The following is a 24,266-nucleotide window of genomic DNA, read 5'->3' on the forward strand; positions in this document are numbered from 1 at the left end:
GGTGGATGCGTGGTAGCACCAATGCTCCACCCATGGAGCACTTTCCTGGTGCAGAGTAACGCAATGCAGCGATTTGTGCTGCGTTGCATTCCTTTGGATTTATCAAGCCATGAGGAGCCATGCAAGGTGGCCTTGCGTGGATTGATAAATCTGACTTAGCTTTTGTGTCGCCCTTGTGCCCCTTTGCGTGGTGCAAGGGAGACGCAAAACCTACATAGATAAGTCTGTTAGGGGCATATTATCAAGAACTGGGATAAAATTATCGCCGCTTTAGCGGCAGAAAACTGCTGCTAAAACGGCGATAATGGGCTTGATAATATGTCCTTGTGAATTCCCATAGCGCCCCAGGTTTTGGTGTTAACCTGGGCTGCTATGGGAATTCACAAGGGCCTATTATCAAGCCCATTATCGCCATTTTAGAGGCAGTTTCCTGCTGCTAAAGCGGCGATAATTTTATCGCAGTTCTTGAAAATATATGCCCCTATGTGTTCTATGGAACATTTTCTTACACCACTAAATCTTGACTACTTTACCGTTGACCCCATGTAAGTCAAAGCCCAAAACCAAAAGATGTGACACTTGGCAATTTAGTTAACTCTCAGTCACAAGAATTGTCAAAAAGCTCTTAAGTGCAACAGGCCCGAACTGACCTGACATATGTTATCTTCCTACATTAGTGAATACTCAAGTACGCATAACAAGAAGCGAGGGTATTTCACAAGTTAGACAAAGGACACATTTGTCCATAATGACAATTAACAGAATAATAACATTTTACACTAAATAAGTTGAATGCTGTAAGGCTGAATACACAAATATAATTTGTATTTGCACAATTGGTGTAATACATCAGTTATCATGGTGTGTTCATACTTAAATAATTGCTTTTATACAGTGTGATGTACATTCTAACTTTAAAAAGAAATTAACATTCAACCTAATCTAAACTAAAGTTCGTCAGGCTCAAGTAACCTGACCTAAGATGGCTGACGATCTGTTCAGATCACATCACCTATCAGATGGTCTTTCATTCTTTCCTGAGCAGAGACGGTCCGTGGAGGGAGTTTCGGTGGGGCGGAGAGATGGGGCGGGGGTGCTAAAAACTGGAGTATGGATAATTGAAGGTAAGTAAACAATTTAATTAATAAAACAAATTTCGTAGCGCACCCTACATTGCCCTCCCCCGTAACGCCTCTCCGCCCCACCGAAACACCCTCCACGGGCCGTGGCAGATCCTGAGTGCTCGTTCTATTCAATATTTGTTAATGCCAGGGACACTTACTTATGAAGAAAGACGATTTCCACATTGACGTCATCCCTGTCCTTGTGCAGGAAGTCCTTCAAGAAGTTCGACACGCTCTCGAGGGTGATGTGACCACAGACAACTATATGCCTGTGACGGAAAAATTACAAGGGCACATGTTACTGGCAGATGGAAAGGGAACCACAAATGAAGATGCTCCTGCAAAAGAAAGTGTTAAATTCTCCCTAACAGTTGTCAGAGGGAAATAAGTCAGCCCTTTAGTAGTGGTTTCACATAGAAATATCAATGCTGCAGACATCTCTACCAGTAGTGGCTGGTCAAGCATTTGGTGGATGCAAAGGACCAGTGTTTAAAAACCCTTACTTACTTGTTCAATGTGATCCACTCATCTGGCCTCATCAAACCCTTCTCTCATTCGCTGTCTATCTTACCCTAGTCAAAACCACTGATGCACTAAACCAGAGTTGGCCCAGAGCCCAACTAACTATTGACAACCTGCATGAATAGAGACCAGTGCTTGATCTGTAACCCTATCCCAGGGCACTATGGATCTTTTGGTAAGCCTTCCCTAATTAAGAACAACATGAAAATAAAAACAGACCTAGGTCAATTTTAATGGGCGTGGATGATTGGGCTGAGGCGTGGTCACTAAGGTTAAAGCTGCATGTAGTGCAGTCTGGTACTCCCCGACTCAGTTGAATGCTGCATCAGTGTAATGAAGAAGTCATAATTTAAAAAAACACAATGTGTTCTAGAGCATCATGCCATTGAACAAAAGAAATAGTATACAACTACAGGAAAGTAAAATAGTATGGAACGAATCCATAAACAAAGTTCTAAAGCTACCAAGATCACACACCGCTCACCTACCGGTCCACGAAGAGAAACATCTGGCACCCGTGGACCGGCTGATGGACCAAGACAGAATATATGACTTTGTGAAATATAATTAGCAAACTGTTATCAACTGGCAGGGCGTCAATTTAACAATAGTAATCCCTTAAATATATCTAAGGGATAGCTGGAACTAGATAGACATCATTTGGGACAAGAGAAGTAGATACATGTCCACTCATTAAGGTGTGTGTGTGTACAATGGGTTTACTCATGCTTTAGGCACTGTTTAAGACATTGGGCACCAGTTTTATTGTCCATCAATAAATATGTAGCGAAATAATCAAATATAAATCAGAAACAGGGTTTTTCCCATTGACTTACATAAAAAAGGCATTAGAAGAAGTAAGAACAGAGTCGCTCCTTTCGTCCACGACCTTCTCAGCAGGAGGTTTCCAAACCCCCTTGATGCCCTTTCTCATTCCTCATGTTCTGCTAAGACGTTTAACTGCATAATTATAATTGCATTTGCTTTTATTGTATAACTACTGTACCCTTTCCCTTTACTTCCTGTTACCCATGATTAGTTTATTATGTTTCGTATTGCTCATTTCACTCTGCAATGTATTTTGATTATCATTCTTGTGATTTCCCTTCTCCTTATTGTTTTTCCTCATAACTCTTTACTTATATTTTGTATTCCTACCTTGAATTACTATTAATAAACTTATTTTGAACTCAAAAAGAAGTAAGAACAGAGACAGTCTCGCCAAGGCACCGTAAGCAGGGGAGTGAACTGAAAAATGAAACCTGTCTTTAGGCCACAAATATCTTACTCTATCTTCAAACTGTTCAGCTGACATGGCCACTAGAACAAGATGTAGCACAGCTTTACGACTGGGGTTACCCAGTGGAACATGCAGGCAAGGGTGGCTGGGCTGTTCCTTCATCAATGGACTAGAAAAGCTCCGTCGATTCCTGCGCCATTTCTTGTGTTTTTTTTTTATTACGAACACTCATTCGTGTTGCCAATCAGAGGACAAAAATGTGTTAATGTCTGAGTTTCAAATCTCATTGCCGCAAACTTCTCCGCCGATATCTGTTTCACTTTTTCATATATGCATTTTACTCTAATGGTTGGTCAGGCTCTTATACCATATTGAGCATCTCACTATAAGCGTATGCTTTGTATTGCTAGTTGTTTTCTGCATAACTCTACTTTTATCCCTCAGTTGACGGTCATTAGCTGACCAATAGCAGTTCTTAAGTCACTTTCACGTGCCTTTGTTTCAGCGTTTAGGCACCAGGAACCCCCTTATGCAGAGCTTACATAAGATAGGCGATGGTGTTCCATAGAACAGCTAGTTAAAAGTTGAAGTGCATCAATTGCTTCAAGCGATTACTCAGCCTTGCACTGACTATCAGGAAGCTCCAGTTTTATTTCGAGCTGAGGGTTTTTTGCAGTTGTGTCCCCCATCTGCCATATTCCAAGTACCTCAAAATATTTGACTCTGACTCATCATTCCTAAACCTATCCCAAAAATCACCAGCCCTAAATATGAATGCACATTGACTTTATTTCAGACATCTGAGCAGATCGCCATCGGTATAAGGATCCATGAAGGCCCACGTCAACTTAGAAGGCATCTTTGATAACAAGCCATAGTGACTTTAAAATGGCGTTCACTAGTAATTGGAAGAATTGTACAACACTGACTCCAGACAGATATTTACTGAACTGCTTGTCATCAGAGAACTTTCAGCTCTCAGACTGTGCCAGTCTTTCATCAGACATTGTCATTCTTTCAAGTCACCCTTCCAGTGTGAGGAAACTCAAAAAACGAGAGAATTAGAAACTACAGAAAGGTGAAAAAGAAGGTAAACAGGCAAAATCCACAGGAGAGCTCTTGGGGCACACATGCATGTACCCATACGCACATACACAGACACACACACACACGCACACAGACACGCACACAAAGCGGCGCAGATTTACATATATTTTGCACTGTCATGCGGGTCACAAAGTGATGCAAACCAGCACAATTTTCTTTTTATTTACTTTCCTGTGCAAAAAAAGTAACATAAAGCAGCGCTTTTTGGCACTACATAGCATGAAGGGGTGTTCCATGGGTGTTCCCATGCAACCACCCATGCATTGTGACACAAAACTATACTAAAACTAGTAGACAAGGTTTTGTGCCAAAAAATAATGCCTCTTTGAAGCAGGTGTTAAAAAAGAGAAACACTTTTTTTGTCTCCTACCTCTTCCCACTTTGCATGTGGACAGCACACATCCAATGTACGAAACGTTTTAAAGTTAGTCTAAGGATACAATTCTGTACTTGAAGTACCCGTACAGCAGACAAGCTATGCTAGACTCGCGTACGCCCTTGCACTATGGCGTAAATGTGTGTGCGTGGCGCTAGGGAGAGGGGAGGAGAGTGTCATTTCTTATACCTTTGGAGCTGTCTTCCTCTCCCTCTCGCTCCGTTGCTTTGTGTGAAACGTTTGTAAAGCTGGGCTTGCATCTCTTGGCATGTCCAGATGAGAAGGAGGGTTCAGGAGGCAAGTCTCTGCCAGGATCACATATTCTTGTTGAAACTATTCAAAAGAGGGGGTAGGGCTGTGCTGTCAGAACTAATCTGAGTCCAGGAAAGGGAAATGCCACACAACTGCATCTGGGCACCGCGCTGTGTTGACTTTTCCACAGAACCTAATGAAATGTGGCGTGCACTGATATTGCAGTATCTGGGAAAACTGGTAATAATTCTATTGAATGCACATGTTTGGTTGCACTCACGGAGCCTTACTATATTGCCTTTTGAAGGGTTCCAACTCTAGGCTGACAGCCTCTTTGTAACACCACATCACAGTCACAGAACAGCCTCACAACACTCAGCAGTCACCATCCAAAGCCTTTCCAGTCTAGTGGCTGTGCCTGACGGGGCAGTTTCGTCAATCAAGAACAGTTCTCTTCCTCCCTCTCTCGTCCTCTTTCTCCCACTCTATCTGTTTCTTTGTCTTCATCTTTAATTCTGTGTGATTCCTATCTATCTCTCTCTCTATCTACCTACCTATGTATCTATCTATCTATCTATCTATCTATCTATCTATCTATCTATCTATCTATCTATCTATCTATCTATCTATCTCTCTACCTATGTCTCTATCAATCTATCTATCTATCTATCTCTCTCTATCTCTCTACCTATGTATCTATCAATCTATCTATCTATCTATCTATCTATCTATCTATCTATCTATCTATCTATCTATCTATCTATCTATCTATCTATCTATCTATCTATCTATCTACCTACCTACCTACCTACCTACCTACCTATCTATCTATCTATCTATCTATCTATCTATCTATCTATCTATCTATCTATCTACGTACCTGCCTGCCTGCATTGCCTGTCAGTTTATCTATTTTACAGATTTGTCTAACACGGTTTGTCTGCTTCTCTCTCACTCTCTCACTCGTCTTCGCCATTACATCCCTGTGCATTGCAGGCTCTACAAACCTTTCCACTGCAACCATGGTATTCAGCCTATGTGCCTGCTCATGCCATGACTTACTGCAGTTGAACTGTCACCACAATGTGATGCTGTGGCCTAGTTGTGCCTGGGTTAGGAATCATTTTGATACCCTGCATTGAATTAAATGAGACACTTCTGGGCTGGTTTCAGCAGTGAATAATGCGTTTGTGTCGCGGTGACGCGCCTGCTGTTTGAGGGTGGTCACAGTGACAGCTCTCCAATATGAGAAAGCTGAGGCGCTTCAGTGACGCAAGATGTCTTCGGCTCCAAGGATGAAGGGTTCGCACTAAACTGGAAATATGCCCAGTGATCGATTAGGAGGAGGAGCCAGCTGCTTACAACAATCTGCCAGATGTAAATCTTACATGAATTACGCGACCCATCCATTGAGCTATACATACATAATCCATCATCTGCTGCATAATTTGCAGATTTTAACAACAAAAATTGTTCCAATATCAAACGGATCAAAAGTTACTAAAAATGCGGTGGAAGGTTGCTGCTCGGTGGAACGCCCTTCAGAAAGCTCACTGGCCACCTTTTATCTGCTTATTGCAGCATTTGGGGGTTATACTGGTAAAATTGACGCAAAACTTTGCCCAGACAGTTAACATATGTACAAATGACAAAATAATAAATATAAATCTATCCCAAAATGTGCAGCGTTAGGCCATATAATTGGCCTTTTCTTTTAATCAAACCTGCTGCATTATTTGGCTCTCCTTGTTGAATAACTCCAGTGGCCCTGGTTCTGAGAAGGGTCTTCAGTGGGCATTAATCATGACATACGCCAAGAGTACATGACATGTCTCCCAGCAAGCCTTTAAAGAATTCAATATAATGACTTCTCTATAAAAGCTTGTTTTGCACATATTGGAAATAGTACTGCAGCTTTTCACATTCAGGCATCTCCAATGAGAAACTCGTAAATTACTTGTAGTGCTCCAGATACCTGTGTGTAGCTCGTCTGGGTGCAGCCCAGTGAACTAAATTAGAAGCCTTTGCTTGGTTGAATTATTGTAAATATACAAAAATAGAAAAGCATGCATTTGAGACGAAAATATGCGTCATTTCAGACCTCATAAGTGAATGTTTGGAGAAAAATCACATAATTTTCAATATATATTTGAAGCTATTTGCGTGATAAAAAGCAAACAGTATTGAGGAGACTATTTACTAATATTATTAACCTGGTGCTAGGAGCTCTGCAGCTAGGGCAGTTACTTAACCCCTTCGATGCTGGTGACAAAGCCAGCTCGTCATGGGCGTTACCTGCACTCCGCGCATGACGAGCTGGCTTTGTCACGTAACGCGCGATTTTTGAATCTTCAGCGCGCAGCGGGAAAACCCGCTAGCGCGCATGCGGTTAATACCCATGTAGGGGCATTCCACATTGACAAAGCATTTGTTACCCTCCTGCTGGCCACCGTGCCTCATGCACCGAGGGGATCACGGCTGGCATTCTTGCATAGGGTGGCCACCAATGTAATTCTGTCTGATGTGGTTACTGTTACATCTCTAATAATGTTAGCAGGTCGGGAGGATTTTCATTGAACATAAGTAGCTCTTATTACAGAAAGGGCTGCAGACTCCTGGCCCACCACGTTTCTGCTCAGCTGCTGAACTGGAGCACACATGCTACTAATTAAAAACACATGCATAGATCCCACGTGAGGATGAGATGAGGCCTGACAGCTTATTTGCCCAGCACTGAATTCCAAACATAAACTCACATCTCGGCCCAACATAACAGTTCATCAATCTTGTTCTACAGTCGGCAAATTCAACTTCAAAGACGGGCCGTGGGTGCTAATGGCTTTTTGCTGCAGCGTTCCCGAGCCGGCACTAACTCATGAAATAAATATGAGACCGGAGTCTTCTTTGGGGTTGCTTAGGAGTTTGTTAATTAGCTTTGAAACCAGTGGAAGGCCTATTGACAGTGCTAGCTTTGATTGACAGCTTGTGTGGGTGGGGTGAGAGATGTAGAATAGCCTGACTCCTAAACAGGAGAGCAAGTCGCTTGAACGAAAGCCTGAGTACTGAAAGGATGCCTAACGGTAAGGTCAAGTAAGGCCAACTCAGACTTTCCTGACTTCTGATTGGATAACATTCTTCTAAAATCTCCATTTAAAATGTTTCAACCAATGGTTCTTCCACAACTTTTTACTGAATACTGGTGAAAGAGTGCCAATGTAAGTATGTTTTTCTTTGCTGTAAATACATGTCTCTGCATATTAGAATGGGGGACCGCATCCCCACTCCCCCAAAGAGGGCCTGCACTATGGTTTGTGTCTCGGGGAAGTTTTGTGAGCAGATGACACTTTTATGAACCTCAGTCAGCAGATACAACTAGAGTGCTACCCTCCCTCACACAGAATCCTGGTGCACGCCCCATGTAGGAATAAGTTAACACTTTCATGCAGGGGGCGGTACAGATGCAGCCTATTTTGAATTCTCTGTGCTCTGCATGATGACCCTGTTCATGTAAAGGCCGAATGGTTAGATTTTTTTTTTTTAAAAACTCCGTTCTGAAGGAGGATCTCATGCTCTGGGTCCCCAGAGTGTCTCCTGCTGTTGGTGAGGTATTCTTGTCATCTGAAGCTACTGTCACTGGCACAAACCTTTTGGGTAAGTTATGCGTTTCTGCTGATAACAACTTCGAGTGATTGTATGACAAACCACCAGAGGCAAAAAATACTGAAATACAAAAATACTGCCAAAATAAATCAAGGAAAAAAAAAATGTCTTCCCATACTTTGTATGTAACGAAAACAACTTGACTGAAAAAATATAGACGACCAAAATGGGTAAGTATGTCGAATTCTTAACATTATACAGTATATTAATAAAAAAAACACTTACTTTAAAAATACATTTAAAAAGTAATATAATATAACAAATATAATATAAAAATGTACAATTAAAGCTATGCATTACAAACATAAAATAAAAATATGTTTTAAAATACTTCCTCATAACTAAAAGGGGGACCCAACCAAATGCAGATGTGGGAAACTACAAGGAATTCTTCAGTTCTGCAGAATAATTGTAGAAGGATGCCACCTAAATGTAGGAACGAAGGAGGGATCTTTCGCATTATTAGTTGTAGCAGTAGTCATGTGTCATGGTGAGAGTAATGTGTGATTAAAATTAACAATTAAATCCTCACCAATCTGATCAACTGTCAGATTAGATTTGTAAAGATGAAAAAACGAATCTATCCTTTGTGGGGATACTTGAGAATCTAGGAAGGGACACCACTACAAAAAAGATTGGTATGTTTTACTTTATGTAGAGAGAAAAATGTGACAATGTTTTGGTAGATCCCAGGATATCTCACATGAATCCAGGAACGTGTAGTGAAGACCGACAGCCTGCCAGTGACTGTGAATCTGCTTCAGTTTATCTGATGGGGCATATTGGTATTTTGGGACACCATGACTACTGTTCTAATCTTATACCAGCGAATGTGTACTGCAATTTTTAGGGTTGCTTCCCCCTATTTTAAAATTTAAAATATTATTTTATGAATTCATCAAGTGTAGGAAACAGGAATGTTAATATCATGGAGAAAAGAGGTCACAGTCTTGAAGTGAGCTCTGACTTAGCTCCCACAAACCCTGAGGAATTTGGCTAATATTAGATAAACTAGATTTGATGTAGAATATCTGGATCACCAGAGGTTGCAGGCTCCAGCTTTCAGGTTCTCTAAGGAAAATGAGTGCAATAAAATGAATGACAAATGAGAAACGCGTAAGACAATAAAATACGTCAAAGGCTAGTTAGTTATAAAAATAATAATTTAGCAAACGATATTACAGAAAAATGAAAGGGACTAATGACAGGATCACATGTTATAGCAACTATTATTTGAAATACTTCATGAAACAAAAGTCACCTTTAGAAAGCTAAATAAATAAAAGAAAAGTGCTGATTTTGGTTCTCCAAAATTAACCTTGGAGGGCAGCAATTCGTTAACTATTGGTACAGAAAGAAAGCAATAACTCCTGAGAGTTTGGTGAGGAGTGAAATGTTACAGTAATTGAAAACACCTTTCTTTACCTACAGTGGCAAATATTCTTGTTAGCTAGTAGTACATTGGTGGAAAATTGCCAAGTATTAAGGACTAGTTCACAGACATCAGGTAAAGGCTCCCAGGTTGCCAGAACTACGTGCAACTGTAGCTCAGGCCTTCCATCAGAAAACGTGGTTCCTATGATTTTTCTCAGTGCTTAATTTGTAAAAAAAGAAGTGCAGATGCTGAAAATTTTGCCAAGGAGGCTACAGCTCACTTCTTGGTCCGGTGAGCCCCACTTTCAACACTCTCACTGCCTCAATCTCTATCTTCTAACCTTGATCTATTGCCTGTCCCCTAAGTCTTTGCTCTAAGAATCTATCCTCTCACCTCTCAAATTGTTTTCTATCATCTTTGTCACACCTGGCGTGTTACCTTATTCCCTGTATTTCTGATTTACCCTCTATTCATTCTAGCCCTGCCCTTTTTCCTCTTCATTTTTATCCATGCTCTGCTCTCTCTCCCCTCGATCGATCTTAGCTCTTTACTATAACTCTTCTAGCAGTGATTAGCAGTGTCTCCATTTTATCATTTGTCTGCTTTTTTTCCTCTGTCCTACATACTTTCAGTCTAGCTTCTCTCTTCTTGATGCTCTCTTCTTTACATCATGGCTGCTTTCTCTTTGTATCTGATTTGCTCTCCTTTTCTTTTACTTAGCTCTGTCTTATCTCTCTCCTCTCTTGTTGTTTCTTGTCCTCTTTACTCCTGCTCTCTCATCTATAACACTGCTGCTGCATGTAACCCCTGTCGTCAGCCTGTACATGTCCCTGCTATTTTGAACTCTGCGGTTTCCTGTTGTCATTCCTAAAGAAGTGGAAGATGGCATGTTTTACTTTCTTACTTACACCGAGTGCAGAAACAAAATGTACACCAAATGAAAATGCTTTTTTGCATACATTAATCAGTGCAGTATGACTGGGTGTATTGCGGAACAGACAGCTGCTCGAACACAGCAAGTGATGTCACTGCTAGTGCTGTCTGTAATTAGCAAGTCCAGGGATGGCGATGGCATCGGCATCCACTGCTCAGCTTGCTGTGACCCTGCCTGCTACAGCACAGGCATTGCCCCCAGCCGTAATGCTGCCAATGCTGGTAAGTATGGCTGTGGTGCCTGCTGGACTCACGCACACTCAGTAACTACCATGCTGGGGTGCAGCGCAGAGATTCTACAGGTGACGCCAAGGCACACACAAGTTGTGCTGAGCCAGAGCCGCATCAAGCATGTTGAGGATAGCAACAATGCAGGGCTGCAGGATATGCTACTCTAGTTACGCAGCAAGTGGAAAGTCCACACTTACTTTAATGTATTCTTCCTCATGAACCCTCACTCCCGAGTTCCAAATGCGCTCTCACAGCTTCCTTGCTTCAACTCCGTCATAAGCCAGCCCCCAGCTACGATCATCTAATAGGAGGCTTAGGCTCAGGCATTGCAGCAGACTAGGGGAATAGAATGCAAGCCATAGTTACTCGATGACTTCTTGGATTTGTGATTGGTGTGATGACATCATCACTAACGTGGTGATACACAATCACGCCTGCCTGGACAGGCGTATGCTGGCCTGTCTATGAACATTTACCAGAGAGTCACCCTGCAATGTATGTTATTCTTTTTTATTTTAAATTTGAACAATTAATATTGAGACCACCACCTGCAGGGTTAGAAATTGTAGCCCCGGCCCTGTGAAAGAAGTGCAGGTGCTGAGCACCTGAAAGCACCTGCTCAAAAAAAGCACTGATTTTTCTGCAGCAACAACTTCCGTTCTAATGTCCTTCCGTACTCCCAGGCACCAGGGTGTTGGATAGCAAATAGTCGAAATCTTTGCTTGCAGCTGCTCTATTTGTTTTTCGTCCACAGAGTCACAGTTTCTTCTGTCCCTGGGACCCTCTACACCCTAATTCTCCTGGTGACACTTTTCACAGGGCGAAGCAGGCTTTCTGGCTGGACTGGCTACCTTTCTTGATTCCTAGAGCAAATTTAAAGCTCCAGAGATTCATGACAGAACTGGAGGAAACATTCTTTCCATGGTTCACTATCAGGCATAGCATGGTTTTTCTATAAGACAGATTAAAGTCTTCTTTTCTTGTGTGCAAGTCAGCGCTCTTCCAGAAAGTGTCACCTTAGCAGCTTTTAGAAATTGAACTATCCCTGTGAATTGCAATGGAAAACAAACCAAAGTTCTCATAGTTGCCTTCCAAACATGTACTGTAGTATGACCAAGTCCCTGTTTCCGAAAGGGAGGGGCTTTTCCGCAAAAGCTATCTCAGAGACCTTTGTACTACTGGCAACCACAGCGCATGCTCCGTTGTTCTACCCTGTTCTTATCCAACTCTCACTGAACTACACCCTCAGGGTTCCACTTCTATTTCCAAAGGATGAAGGAAATAAAACCCCCAGCTTTATAGGGTTCCCTTGTTCCCCACCCCATGGTGGAAAGAGATCTCCTCTGGTTGGGGCATCCAATCAAAGGAGGCAAATGTTATAGTCTCTTTTGACAGGTGGTTGTCGCCTGGGAGTAGACTCTTCTTCCTCAAGCCCATTGTCCTGCAGGTCTTTGAAAGTGTATGATATGCCCCAGCGACTCAGGGAAAATGAGGTGTAAAGTAGAACAACGAGGAGTGAGAGAGATGGAGTTTCTTTAAAGTAAAGGAAGGAACCCTTAACTGAGACTCTTTGCTAAATAGGTGACGCTTTCCTCCTATGGAACATAAACACTACCAAATGTTATTGAATGGCTGATGCTCTTAATATGCTTGTGAATGGCTCACAGTTTCAGTGATCCCCCTTCCCCCGGAGATACGCCAGCTGCCCCATGAGTTGTCCTTTCGTAATGCCGTGAATACTTGGTTTGTCTCTTCTCAGTCTGTTTGGTAAGCTGGCTTTGTGAGGACCTGTTCTAGTGCTGGGAGGCCTCCAGGTAGCTACGCACTTTATAAGTACTGCAGAATAGAATAGATATAAATACTCTATTTGCGGGTGAGATGAAGATTGTATGGCGCCCAGAGTGACCATCACAATGTTGATCACCGTTAGCAATAATATTTACTTCTTTCTCGCTATACATTGAAGATAGTGCTAGACACCTCTGTTCTAGACCCACAACAAACTGACCGACACTTAACGATGTGTCAAGCCTTTGGTGAAGAATTCATTCACCTTCAAATAAAACTGAAAGGAGGCCCTGACAAGCACCTTGGTAGGAACTGATCTCAGCAGTGCTCTAGAGAGTACCTAGAACAAAAGTCAGAATTAGGCCTCAAATGAAATCTCCAAAATAAACCGTGCAGGGCAGGACATAATGAGTGTTGAAATAATGCTAAAGCAAGGAGAAAAACTGACTTTCAAATGCGTACCCCACCCAGCAGAAAACAAACAGGAGTGCATACTTCCTGAATATTGTGGGCAAACCATTGGTATGCATAAATATCACAGTCTATATATCAAGTGCCAAAACATGATGGAGATAAGTATTTACAGGTAAGTATAGATTTACTATACTTGACTACAAATATCTCTACCTGGAACATATGCTTATCGTCAAGGTATGTTGATGTTGAGTTAAGAATGGAAAATATAATTTTGCATACCAATATTTTGCCCACAATAATCTGATATACAACCTTTTGGAAAATGGACCACTGCAAACATCTGCAAATGAAGAAGGACCATGGAACTAGCAGCTAGGACGCATGGTGATATAGTAGAAAATGGCCTTGGTTAAGCGTCAAATAAAGACAGGGGTATTATTACATTGTTATTTTGCTTGACATTCATTGAGCCTGGTAGAATGGGGTCTGAGCATAGTCAGGATGGCCTCCTAACTGTAGATGACAAGAAGACCTGTTCTATTCACCATAAAACCACCCTGAACATCTGTAAATGTTTTTTCCCAGGTGGTGACTCAAGATAACCTGTCAATGATGAATTGTTTGTATCACTGATAAAGTGGATAGGGCACATTTTTCAAGTACACTGATTAGCCACATGCCTCGGTTATATATATAGGATTTATACATGTATGCTTTTTTAAGGTCCATGAGTAAAGCCTTCAGAACTTTACTGTCCTATGCCCTTCTTGTCTGAAGACTTGTGTTTTGCATAGTGCCCTGGAATTTGGTTCAGCACTGGTACTCATTTATGTAGGATGCAATTAGCATGCTTTGTACTAACAAAGATCCTACATACAAGTACATCATATCCATTATCCACTGCTCCCATCCAACAAAACCTTTGCTACAGCATCTGAGAATTCTCTCCTTTCTTCCTGTCTTCAGGAATACTCACACACACAATAACTCTCTCATGGCTCCCCAACCTGTTCTATGGGATGCTTCAAACTTTACCCATCACCCCCTTCCTCACCAGCTCTTCTTTTTCATTCCATTGCCTATCATAGCTTGTATACATTATTCTAATCTATTTTCATTTGCTCTTTTACTGCAGCTAAAAGGACGTGACAAAGCATAGAGGCTATAACTAATATTTGTACTGTTGATGGGTGCCATTTGTGTCCAGGTAAGGACTGACTGGAGAGCACGCACACCAGTGACATGGTATGTCCAGATTCACAAAGCTTTTTCTATGAATAGTTGTATCTTATGCCTTTTGTGGCTGTCCATTACACCTAATTACCCAGACTTGGTTCACAACCCACTTGCTGTCAGTGGATGGTTCTGACAACAGGACTGGTATGTTTCACTCTTGAATTTTCAAGAGAATGATAAGCGTATTCAAGGAAAATAAGTTTGGTGATTTGCGTTAAATCATTGGAGTGCATGAACAAGTCATACATAAGCCATGAGTAAGACACAAATGTTCACAAAAATACTTCGACAATCAGGCTTTTATATATATATGTTTAATTCATATCTGAGGCAGGAGTAAGGCACAACTACTTATAGATAAAATGTTGTGAAGCGGGTCTGCACTGCATATCTTTTTAATTATCTGTACATATCAAACCGATGAGTTTCATAATGGACAAGTGTCTCTCACATTGCCCGATTATAGAGTTTACACATTAACATAGCTGGTACATCATAACTTTAAAAATATACAACTCTATAAAGGATGCAGTTATTCAATTACATCCCAAACATTTTTTTCAGAACTTCAACATTTTGAAGTCGTTTACACTAATACAAGAACACTTTTGCAGTCACAGACAGAGAGGTCTCTGCATTTAAAATTGTCTAACCACTTTAAGAAAAAAGAAGCAATGATAAAATCTTTCTGGAACATTTCTTCTGCTTTGAAAATGGGCCTGGATGATAATATATATAAAATAAATATACTGCATATAGCTTCACATAAACAGTCAGGAATAATTTCTATTTCCCTCTGTTAATTTCCATTTATACTAACAATTCAAATAAGTTGAAACAAAGACATTGTTCAGTTAAATTTCAAGAAAATATCAAAATACTGGAAAAAGAAGGCACTTACCTTAGGAATCTGTAGCAAAGAGCTTCCAAGGTCCAAACAGTACAAAGAGTACCACCTTTTGAATCTTCCTCCATTACACAAGAGAAAACTCAAATGTTTATCTTAAAACTAGTGATGTCAGGGATTTATCCCATGAATCCTTTGGCCTTCTCAAAAACCTGACCAGGGTCTTGCAGCGTCACACCTCCAACAGCTATTTTCCAAATGTTGCAGTCCACAAAATAAACGCTGACTCTGCAGAGGTTTGCCTTTAGAGGTGGGGTGAGGGTGGGGCGGCAGGGGGAGAGTGCTACTTCTTTTGCTGTCAGGACCTCAGAAAATAATTGTTTCAACTTTCTACCGTTCCTGTATAAGTGCAGGTATAAATCTCCTTAAGTCACAAACATAAGAGTACCTCTAGGAGAACATCCAAGTGGCATCTAACAACAGATGAAAGAGAAATATAAACTAAAAGAACCTTAAATTAGAAGTTTCATAGGAGTTGTCTAAAGAACCAGCCATCATTCCAGAGTCCACATACAGGTTTGATGACTGGTGTGCACAGACGCCTATGTAGCAGCTTTGTCCTCTTCCCTAGGAGGTATTTTCTGGACTTCATTCACTAGTAACCTAAAAAAAACCTGGAAAATGACTAATCTTTTAAATTTACCTTTTGTAGAGGCATGTGTACGCCTGCATATATGTTAGCTTTTAGACTTCCCTTGTGTGCAACAAAATATTGACTAACATTCTCTGACAGGACTGTATGAATCACATTAGCAAACTGTATCAAAAGACAATCCACTTAAAGACCGCTATTGTTAGTTCTTTTTATATAGCACAGAAAGCATGAAACCGTGTTAAACTTGTCAGGCTTTTATTTCAGGAGTGATAAAGCAAGAATGCATGGATGAAATATATCAGATTTCAACAGATGGAGAAACCAAACAAATTTTCTGTGCGAGTACCTCTCCTGCCATTAACTATTCTACCATCAATGAAGTGCTATTACCTCATCTTCCATTATTTCATCAGATTATTTTTAACCTTCAAATTACGTTGTACTGATCCTTACCTTGTCGATAATGGCTAACCCTAACCCTTACCTATAATAAATATTCAGTTATTGTATTATTGAGTTAAGATTACATTCAATCAATTAATGTTGCCTTACCATAACCCTGTTCCTAACATTTACCCTGCATCTACGATTTTAAACACCCACCTAATTTTGTAGAATGTTATATTACTTACTTTATTTAAATTAAATTTGAGTCCATGTTCTTGCCCCAATTCAAACCCAATACTATGCCTTACCAATAAACACATATCATTATTTTAATTACTTTATAGAAGCATTCCATTACAACTCTAATCATAGGCCAACTGGCAGTGTTTATTCCAACTAGCACTAAATATATAATTATTTTCATTCATTTTGAGTTGCTTTTTTATCAAATCGTTAGACTCATCCTAATTGCAATGCTAATACTAACACTAGCCAAAGTTGATTTAATGCAATTGTGTAAACAAGATAAATTTACTTTAAATTGTTTTTAAACATGGATAGTTCCCACTGTTCTAATGATAACTATACCCCAGGCCTAAAGTAATTGATAATTTACCTTTTCTGTTTAAAATTCAAGTTAACTTATTTAATTAATTTACAATATGTTAAATATGTAAATCAATGATACAACCACCCTAACCCTGCCTAACCAATTAAGTGTTTATGTTACTGTTAAGTATATTTTATTACATTATTGATGATGTATAATTCTATTAAATTAAATTATAATTAAAAACATTAATAATACATATTTAACTATTTGACCATTTTGTCATTTGAGTGCAATGTAATGGCAAATTAATGAATCATATTTAGCAGCAATTTCATCTGGTCATTGACCTTAAAGTAGGAGATATAAAGGTAGGTTCTCATGTGGATTAGATGTAGCCAATACAGATGAATCCTTAAACGGCAGGTCTACAAGCCTCATAAGTACAGACTCCTAAGGTGGAGCATCTGGATACACAACAGATTATTACATTAGTGACCTCTTTCATTTCATCCCTAAAGGACATACATAAAAGCACTTTGTCCTTGAGAGAATTTAGCCTTTTGGGGGGAGATTTACCAAACCTCCATGCAACGTAGCGCAGCCTCCTGCGAGGCTGCACTGCGTTGCGTGACAGGAAAGGAGCAGGAGAGTGCCATATTTTCAGAGATATGGCTCTCACCTCCCCTTTCCCTTGCGCTGATTACAGCTGCTGTGCGCCACACACCACCTTAGTGCCATAGCGCTAGGGTGTGTGTGTGAGTCTAGCATAGGTTTTGTACAGAAAGGGTACCATTCCTGTACAAAATACTATGCCTAGACATGAGGGAAAGCTGTTCCCAGTTTGTATGGGTGCTGCACAAGCAAAATATAAGGAAATAGCCCTTCCAGGGCGTATGGGGAACTCCATGAAGAAGCAGGACATAATTAATCAGTGGCTGTGGTTGCTCTTTTATCATTCACTTTTTGGCTTTTTAATATTTGTTTCTGGGTGTCACGATCCCACCCGGGCACCCAGTGTTTTTTTTGTATAGGGGTTGCAGGGGGAGCCCCAGAGCCCCCTCTACCCTGCAGGCTCCCTGCTTGCGGCCCTATGGGGCCACATAGAAGCAGTCATTTTATTTTTATTTAAGGGGTGCCCCGGTGTCATTCTGGAGCAGCCCAGACCATTATTATTTTTGGAGTCCATGGGGGAGCCCCAGGGCTTGTGGCTATGCCGGTATTATCATTATTGATAGCCGTCTCCAGGGTGTGGCAGGGTATGCTCAGACGTGAGTCCCTTGCTCACTTTGCCACTGGATTCAAGCAAGCCGGGCTGAAGACGGCTGGAATGCCAGAAACTGGTCCTCGGAAGCTTGTTTCCGGTCCAGGGAAGACATGGCTTGGCAGTTCGGGCTGGACTGTTCCCATGAGGCACGGGGTCGGACTGATTTGCATATAGCCATGTCTGAACTGGGGTGGCAGAGTGGGCTAAAGAACGGTGATGGATTAAACCCAGATCTTTTGACTGGGTGTGAGTGTTTGATTGATTCAGATGCTCCATCCATCACCACCCCCTTTTGTACCACTTTTGGCCGCCATAAGTGTGGCAGGGTATGCTCAGAAGTGAGTCCCTTGCTCACTTTGCCACTGGATTCAAGCAAGCCGGGCTGAAGACGGCTGGAATGCCAGAAACCGGTCTTTGGAAGCTAGTTTCCGGTCCAGGGAAGACATGGCTTGGCAGTTCGGGCTGGACTGTTCCCATGAGGCACAGGGTCAGACTGATTTGCATATAGCCATGTCTGAACTGGGGTGGCAGAGTGGGCTAAAGAACGGTGATGGATTAAACCCAGATCTTTTGACTGAGTGCGAGTGCTTGATTGATTCAGATGCTCCGTCCATCACCACCCCCTTTTGTTCCGCTTTTGGCCGCCATAAGTGTGGCAGGGTATGCTCAGACGTGAGTCCCTTGCTCACTTTGCCACTGGATTCGAGCAAGCTGGGCTGAAGATGGCTGGAATGCCAGAAACCGGTCTTCGGAAGCTTGTTTCTGGTCCAGGGAAGACATGGCTTGGCAGTTCGGGCTGGACTGTTCCCATGAGGCACAGGGTCAGACTGATTTGCATATAGCCATGTCTGAACTGGGGTGGCAGAGTGGGCTAAAGAACGGTGATGGATTAAACCCAGATCTTTTGACTGGGTGTGAGTGTTTGATTGATTCAGATGCTCCGTCCTTCACCACCCCCTTTTGTACCGCTTTTGGCCGCCATAAGTGTGGCAGGGTATGTTCAGACGTGAGTCCCTTGCTCACTTTGACACTGGATTCAAGCAAGCGGGGCTGAAGACCGCTGGAATGCCAGAAACCGGTCCTCAGAAGCTTGTTTCCGGTCCAGGGAAGACATGGTTTGGCAGTTCGGGCTGGACTGTTCCCATGAGGCACTGAGGCACAGGGTCAGCCTGATTTGCATATAGCCATGTCTGAACTGGGGTGGCAGAGTGGGCTAAAGAACGGTGATGGATTAAACCCAGATCTTTTGACTGGGTGTGAGTGTTTGGTTGATTCAGATGCTCAATCCATCACCACCCCCTTTTGTACCGCTTTTCGCCACCATAAGTGTGCAGGGTATGCTCAGACGTGAGTCCCTTGCTCACTGTGCCACTGGATTCAAGCAAGCCGGGCTGAAGACGGCTGGAATGCCAGAAACCGGTCCTCGGAAGCTTGTTTCCGGTCCAGGGAAGACATGGCTTGGCAGTTTGGGCTGGACTGTTCCCATGAGGCACAGGGTCAGACTGATTTGCATATAGCCAATTCTGAACTGGGGTGGCAGAGTGGGCTAAAGAACGGTGATGGATTAAACCCAGATCTTTTGACTGGGTGTGAGTGTTTGATTGATTCAGATGCTCCGTCCATTACCAGCCCCTTTTGTACCAGTTATATATATATATTCACTAAAAAACAAAGGTTACAGGGACGTTGTTGTTAGGCTAAGTTACACCTGTACAAAACCAGTGAAATTCAGATGTTATATTTACCTTAGCCAACTATAACGTATGCCCCCACAATGCACTGCTTATGACGTCACATTTTACATCACTGATGACATCATCCACAGGCCCACCCACACACCCATACATCCTCACATAAACCAAATTGCATACCCACACAACAACTCACATACTCATTGACAGACCCATACAACCACTCACATACCCACTCACTCACTCTTAGAGCTACTCACACACCCACTCAGTCACCCATGCAGAAATTCACACAGCCACTCACTCAGCCATACAGGTTTTCACACTGCCACTCACCAATACAGCTACTCACACACCCATTAATTTACCCATACAGCTACTCGCATACCCACTCACTTACCTATACAGTTACTGACACAGCCACTCACTTGTCCACACAACTACTCACACACCCACAGAACCACATACATACCAATTCACACCCACTCACTCATACCCACTCACTTACCTATACACACACATTCAAACAGCTATTCACTCTCTCATACAGCCACATTCACATGGCCACCCAGTCACCCAACCAACCACTCAAATATCCACCCACACAACTATGCAGCCACTAACACAGTCAATAACTCGTCCATACATCCACTCACACACTCACTCACTTTCCAATTCAGCTACTCACACAGTCAATCACTCACTCATACAGCTACTTACATTCCAGGTAACAAATCAATACAACCACTCACACACCCACACTCAGACAATGACTCACACACTGATACAGACTGTCACACAGCCACTTTGATGAGATATGTTAGAAATAGTATGACTAATTTCTAGTAGAGAAAGAATAGTAATTTAACTAATGTAGCTTAGTATGTAACTTTAGGTGTCAGATATGTTTATGAAAAAATAACTGCTGAATTTCACTGGTTTTGAATGAGTGAAATCTGAGCCTAACTATAACATCCCTGTAAAGTTTGTTTTTTTCAGTTAAGGTTTTTTAATTCTATTTCCTAACTATAACCCACCTGTAACTTGTGTTTGTTTTTGTGAATTTCTTAGGTTTTTTTCTATTTCCTAACTATAACGTCCCTGTAACCTGTGGATTCTACAGTGAATTTCTATGTATTTTTAAATGTTATATCCTAACTATAACGCACCCTGTAACGTTTGGATTTGTTACTGTATTTCTTAGATTTTTTTTTTTTATTTCCTAACTGTATCCTGTAACCTTTGAGAGTGGGTGTGTGAGTGGCTGTATAGGTCAGTGAGTAGGTGTGTGAGTGGCGGTATGGGTCAGTGAGTGGGTGTGGGAATGGTTTTGTGGTTGTCTGAGTAGCTGTGTGAGTGGCTGCATGGGACAGTGAGTAAGTATGTTAGTGACTAGGTCTATGGGTAGATGTGAAAGTGGCAGAATGGGTCTGTGAGTGGGTGTCTGTATGGGTGTGTCTGTATGTATGGGTGTATCAGTAGCTGTACGAGTGACTGCTCACAAACAGAACATTACCTGCCCCTTTATCCAACAAGAGTCCACAGCTTTGGACAAAATGTCTACCCAACTGCAATAATTTCTACTGGTTTATTAACAATTTCTCCCTCCTTGAATAAATATCAACTTCATATTCTACACTACAGCTACATAATACACCATGAGGAAATGTCTACAGTGACCTTATTTGAGTTTTGGCAATGGGATAATTTCTCATGCATCTTCATCCAGAAATCTGTGATAACATGAATCCTTCTTTAGAGAAGATGATGAGACTACAGAGATTTGAATCTCCACCATACAAGGGTCCTTCCTCTTAACTATATGAAGTAAGTGCTTCTTTGTTTGGTGAAGATGTCCTCATATTCCACTGAATCAAGAACGTGTCACCAAAATCGGCGGGAAACGCATTAGGGGTCCTTTTGGTAAACTGTCCATCATCCTGACAAAAACTGGGAAGACCAATGCAAATACATACTTCTAAGGTGAACTGGGTGGGGCCAAATGGGTAGAGTTTTGAGGGATTTTGCACATTTATATACTCACAGTCATTTAAAGGGAGAACCATGGACTCTTCTCTCACCAGGAAAGGCCAAAAAAGAACCCACTCATTACAGTTAATACATATTGCGCTCCAATAGATCAACGATGCATTCACAGCCACAAATCATTATGATTGTCTTTCAATGTGGAATTGTCAAGAAAACACACTTGCTTTGCATCGTCAAGCTCAGGCTGTCAGGATAGTCTGTCCTTTACCGAAGTGGAGCTTCAACTGGGGCACTTGCTTTGTTTATTTCTGTAAGTGCTTCCCGTTGAGGTTTAATTTCTGTGAAATGAGCATTAGGGTCAGAACGGCCTAATCAAAACTTAATGGGTGATGGGGGCTGTACGGCCCCCCTCCCCGGACCAATTTCCGTCCTGGGGACCCCAACTCCAGGGGTCTGGACACATCTAACTGGGTGACCTGGCCCTGCCTGGGCCCCCAATTGCTCTCATGGGGACTGCCTGGGGAGCCGCAAGGCCCCCTTGGTCCCAGCCATATCCCTGACTCCTGTGGTAGCCGGCATTGCTCCTGTATGAATGGAGCGTCTAGCTATGCAGCTTCCTGCACGTGGGAGCAATTTTTCATCAGTTTTCTTGCCTACATGATAGCGGGCACGGAAACAGGCGGCAAACAGGAGTACTTTGACAGCTCCCGCTTGCTAGGTGCAGAGCTAGTGTTAGCTCTCATTTGGTGGGAGCTGTCACAGCTGCTGCCAAGCAAAAGCAAGCAGCTATCTCCTGAGGGAGGGCACCGCTGGAGATAGTAAAATCTGAACATGGGGCTTGGCAGTCCCGATGGCCATTAATGGTTCCAGAGGGTTTCCGGGCCATATATGGCTTGGGAGGGAAGCCATGCGGCCCACCTCCCAGTACTTAATATGTATTTGGCACTGGGAAGGTGGCGGTACCTGGGAAGTCCATGCTGCCCCCTCATTATTTATTTAGCTCTGGGTAGGTGATCGTCTCTGGGGCATACTAAAGCCAAAGGATGGGGGTCAGTGCTGCCCCATCCACTATGTTGTAAAGACCTGGGGAGGTAGTGGTCCCTGGAGCTCAATGAGCCAAATGGTGGCGGTCCAAGTAGCCTCACCCATATTTAAATAAATCCCCGGGGAGGTGGTGGTCCCCAGGGCTAAAAAGAGCCCTAGGAGGGGAGCACCAGGTGCCCCTCCTTCTTTTATCAAATACCTTCCTGAACCTGGCCCATCTGGGGAATAAAGTTTCAAAAAGTGCGAGAGACCGCGCTTGCTTCTAAAGATATTTGCCACGAATTCGCGAATATGCAGCGATTTCATGGCAAATAATTTTTTTAATGCATTTTACCCTTGCGGGGTCCCAGGGGGACCCCCGCAGCAAGGCTAGGGGGCCATAGTATTCCTACCCAGCCCCCTTTTCTTTTATTTTAACCTTTTTTTGGGACTCAGCTGTGTCCGAGCCACAAATGGCTCCTAACAATTCCTGGTTGAATTGGTGGCAGCCATTCAGATCTCTGCACAAGATAGGGAGGATTTGTGGAGGGTTTGCTCCTCTAGATATACAAATTTAGATTTTCTTTAATATCTCGAAAACTGTTAAACAGATTTACACCAAATCACAAAAAGATCACTTCCCGGACCAACATCTAGCTTTCTGACACAGTTGGTGTAATTCTGTTCAGCAGTTCAGGCTGTAGGCTTGTCTAAAATTCCTATATTAATTATTATGGAAAACACAGATTTTTTTACCCCCCCATTTTCTGGGCTCCCGCTTGACAAAACAACCCTGAAACTTTCCCATTCACAACAAGACCCAACATGAAACTTTTTTGGGAACATTTCGTGAAGATTTGTTAAACTGCGCCAAAGATATAAGCAAGTCAAAAAACCATTTTCCTATGGAAACTAGGTTCTAACTATATATATATATTTTTATATATATATATATGTGTATATATATATATATATATATATATATATATATATATATATATATATATCCTACAATATCGGAGTCCTGCATACCGCCCACCATCTGGTTCACTAGCCTTTCCACGCATCACCTACCTGGTAGCAAAACATTGCATTCTGGGCATTGCAGTCCGCAACTACATCGGGAGTTGCAACAGGTGGGAAAACATCATTTGGGGCGGAGCCTATTCACTGGAATACAAAAGGCTGCAGGACTGCAACATTGCCATGAAGGAAGCCTACTGAATACTTAAATACTTGGGCGCAGAGGAAGGCAAGTTCATGCCGAAATGCATTCGCCATTCATGTAAGAAATAAAGTGCTTCCGTGCTGTCCCCCGTTGTGGCCTCTGCTCTTTCGTGAGGAGGGCGTGTGGTGATATATATATATATATATATATATATATATATATATATATATATATATATATACACACAGTTAAAGAACTTGTGAAGGGGTCCCCAAAAATTACAAATATTGCACAAAAGTCCATAACCTAGCAAGGTGTTGTGTAGGAGGCTCCAATGAGGCCTGAGGTAACACTGAAATATCATGACCAATGATCATGGAACACTATGTAGTTTACTTGCCTCTCCAGTGCTTGGTAACACTAATCTA

At 42.0% G+C, this 24,266-nt stretch overlaps 1 protein-coding gene across 9 annotated transcripts in view; it reads right to left on the reverse strand.

The window, feature by feature from the left end:
• Positions 1-24,266, reverse strand: part of KCNMA1 (potassium calcium-activated channel subfamily M alpha 1) — a 1,464,982-nt gene that overhangs the window by 517,327 nt on the left and 923,389 nt on the right. For all 9 annotated transcript variants that reach the window (XM_086922098.1, XM_086922095.1, XM_086922094.1 and 6 more), the window contains exon 10: positions 1,283-1,393. In XM_086922098.1, coding sequence (XP_086778224.1) covers positions 1,283-1,393 — 111 coding nt within the window. The remainder of the gene's footprint in view (positions 1-1,282; positions 1,394-24,266) is intronic.

Source organism: Lissotriton vulgaris, chromosome 5 (genome assembly GCF_964263255.1).
Source record: "Lissotriton vulgaris chromosome 5, aLisVul1.2, whole genome shotgun sequence".
NCBI lineage: Eukaryota > Metazoa > Chordata > Amphibia > Caudata > Salamandridae > Lissotriton > Lissotriton vulgaris.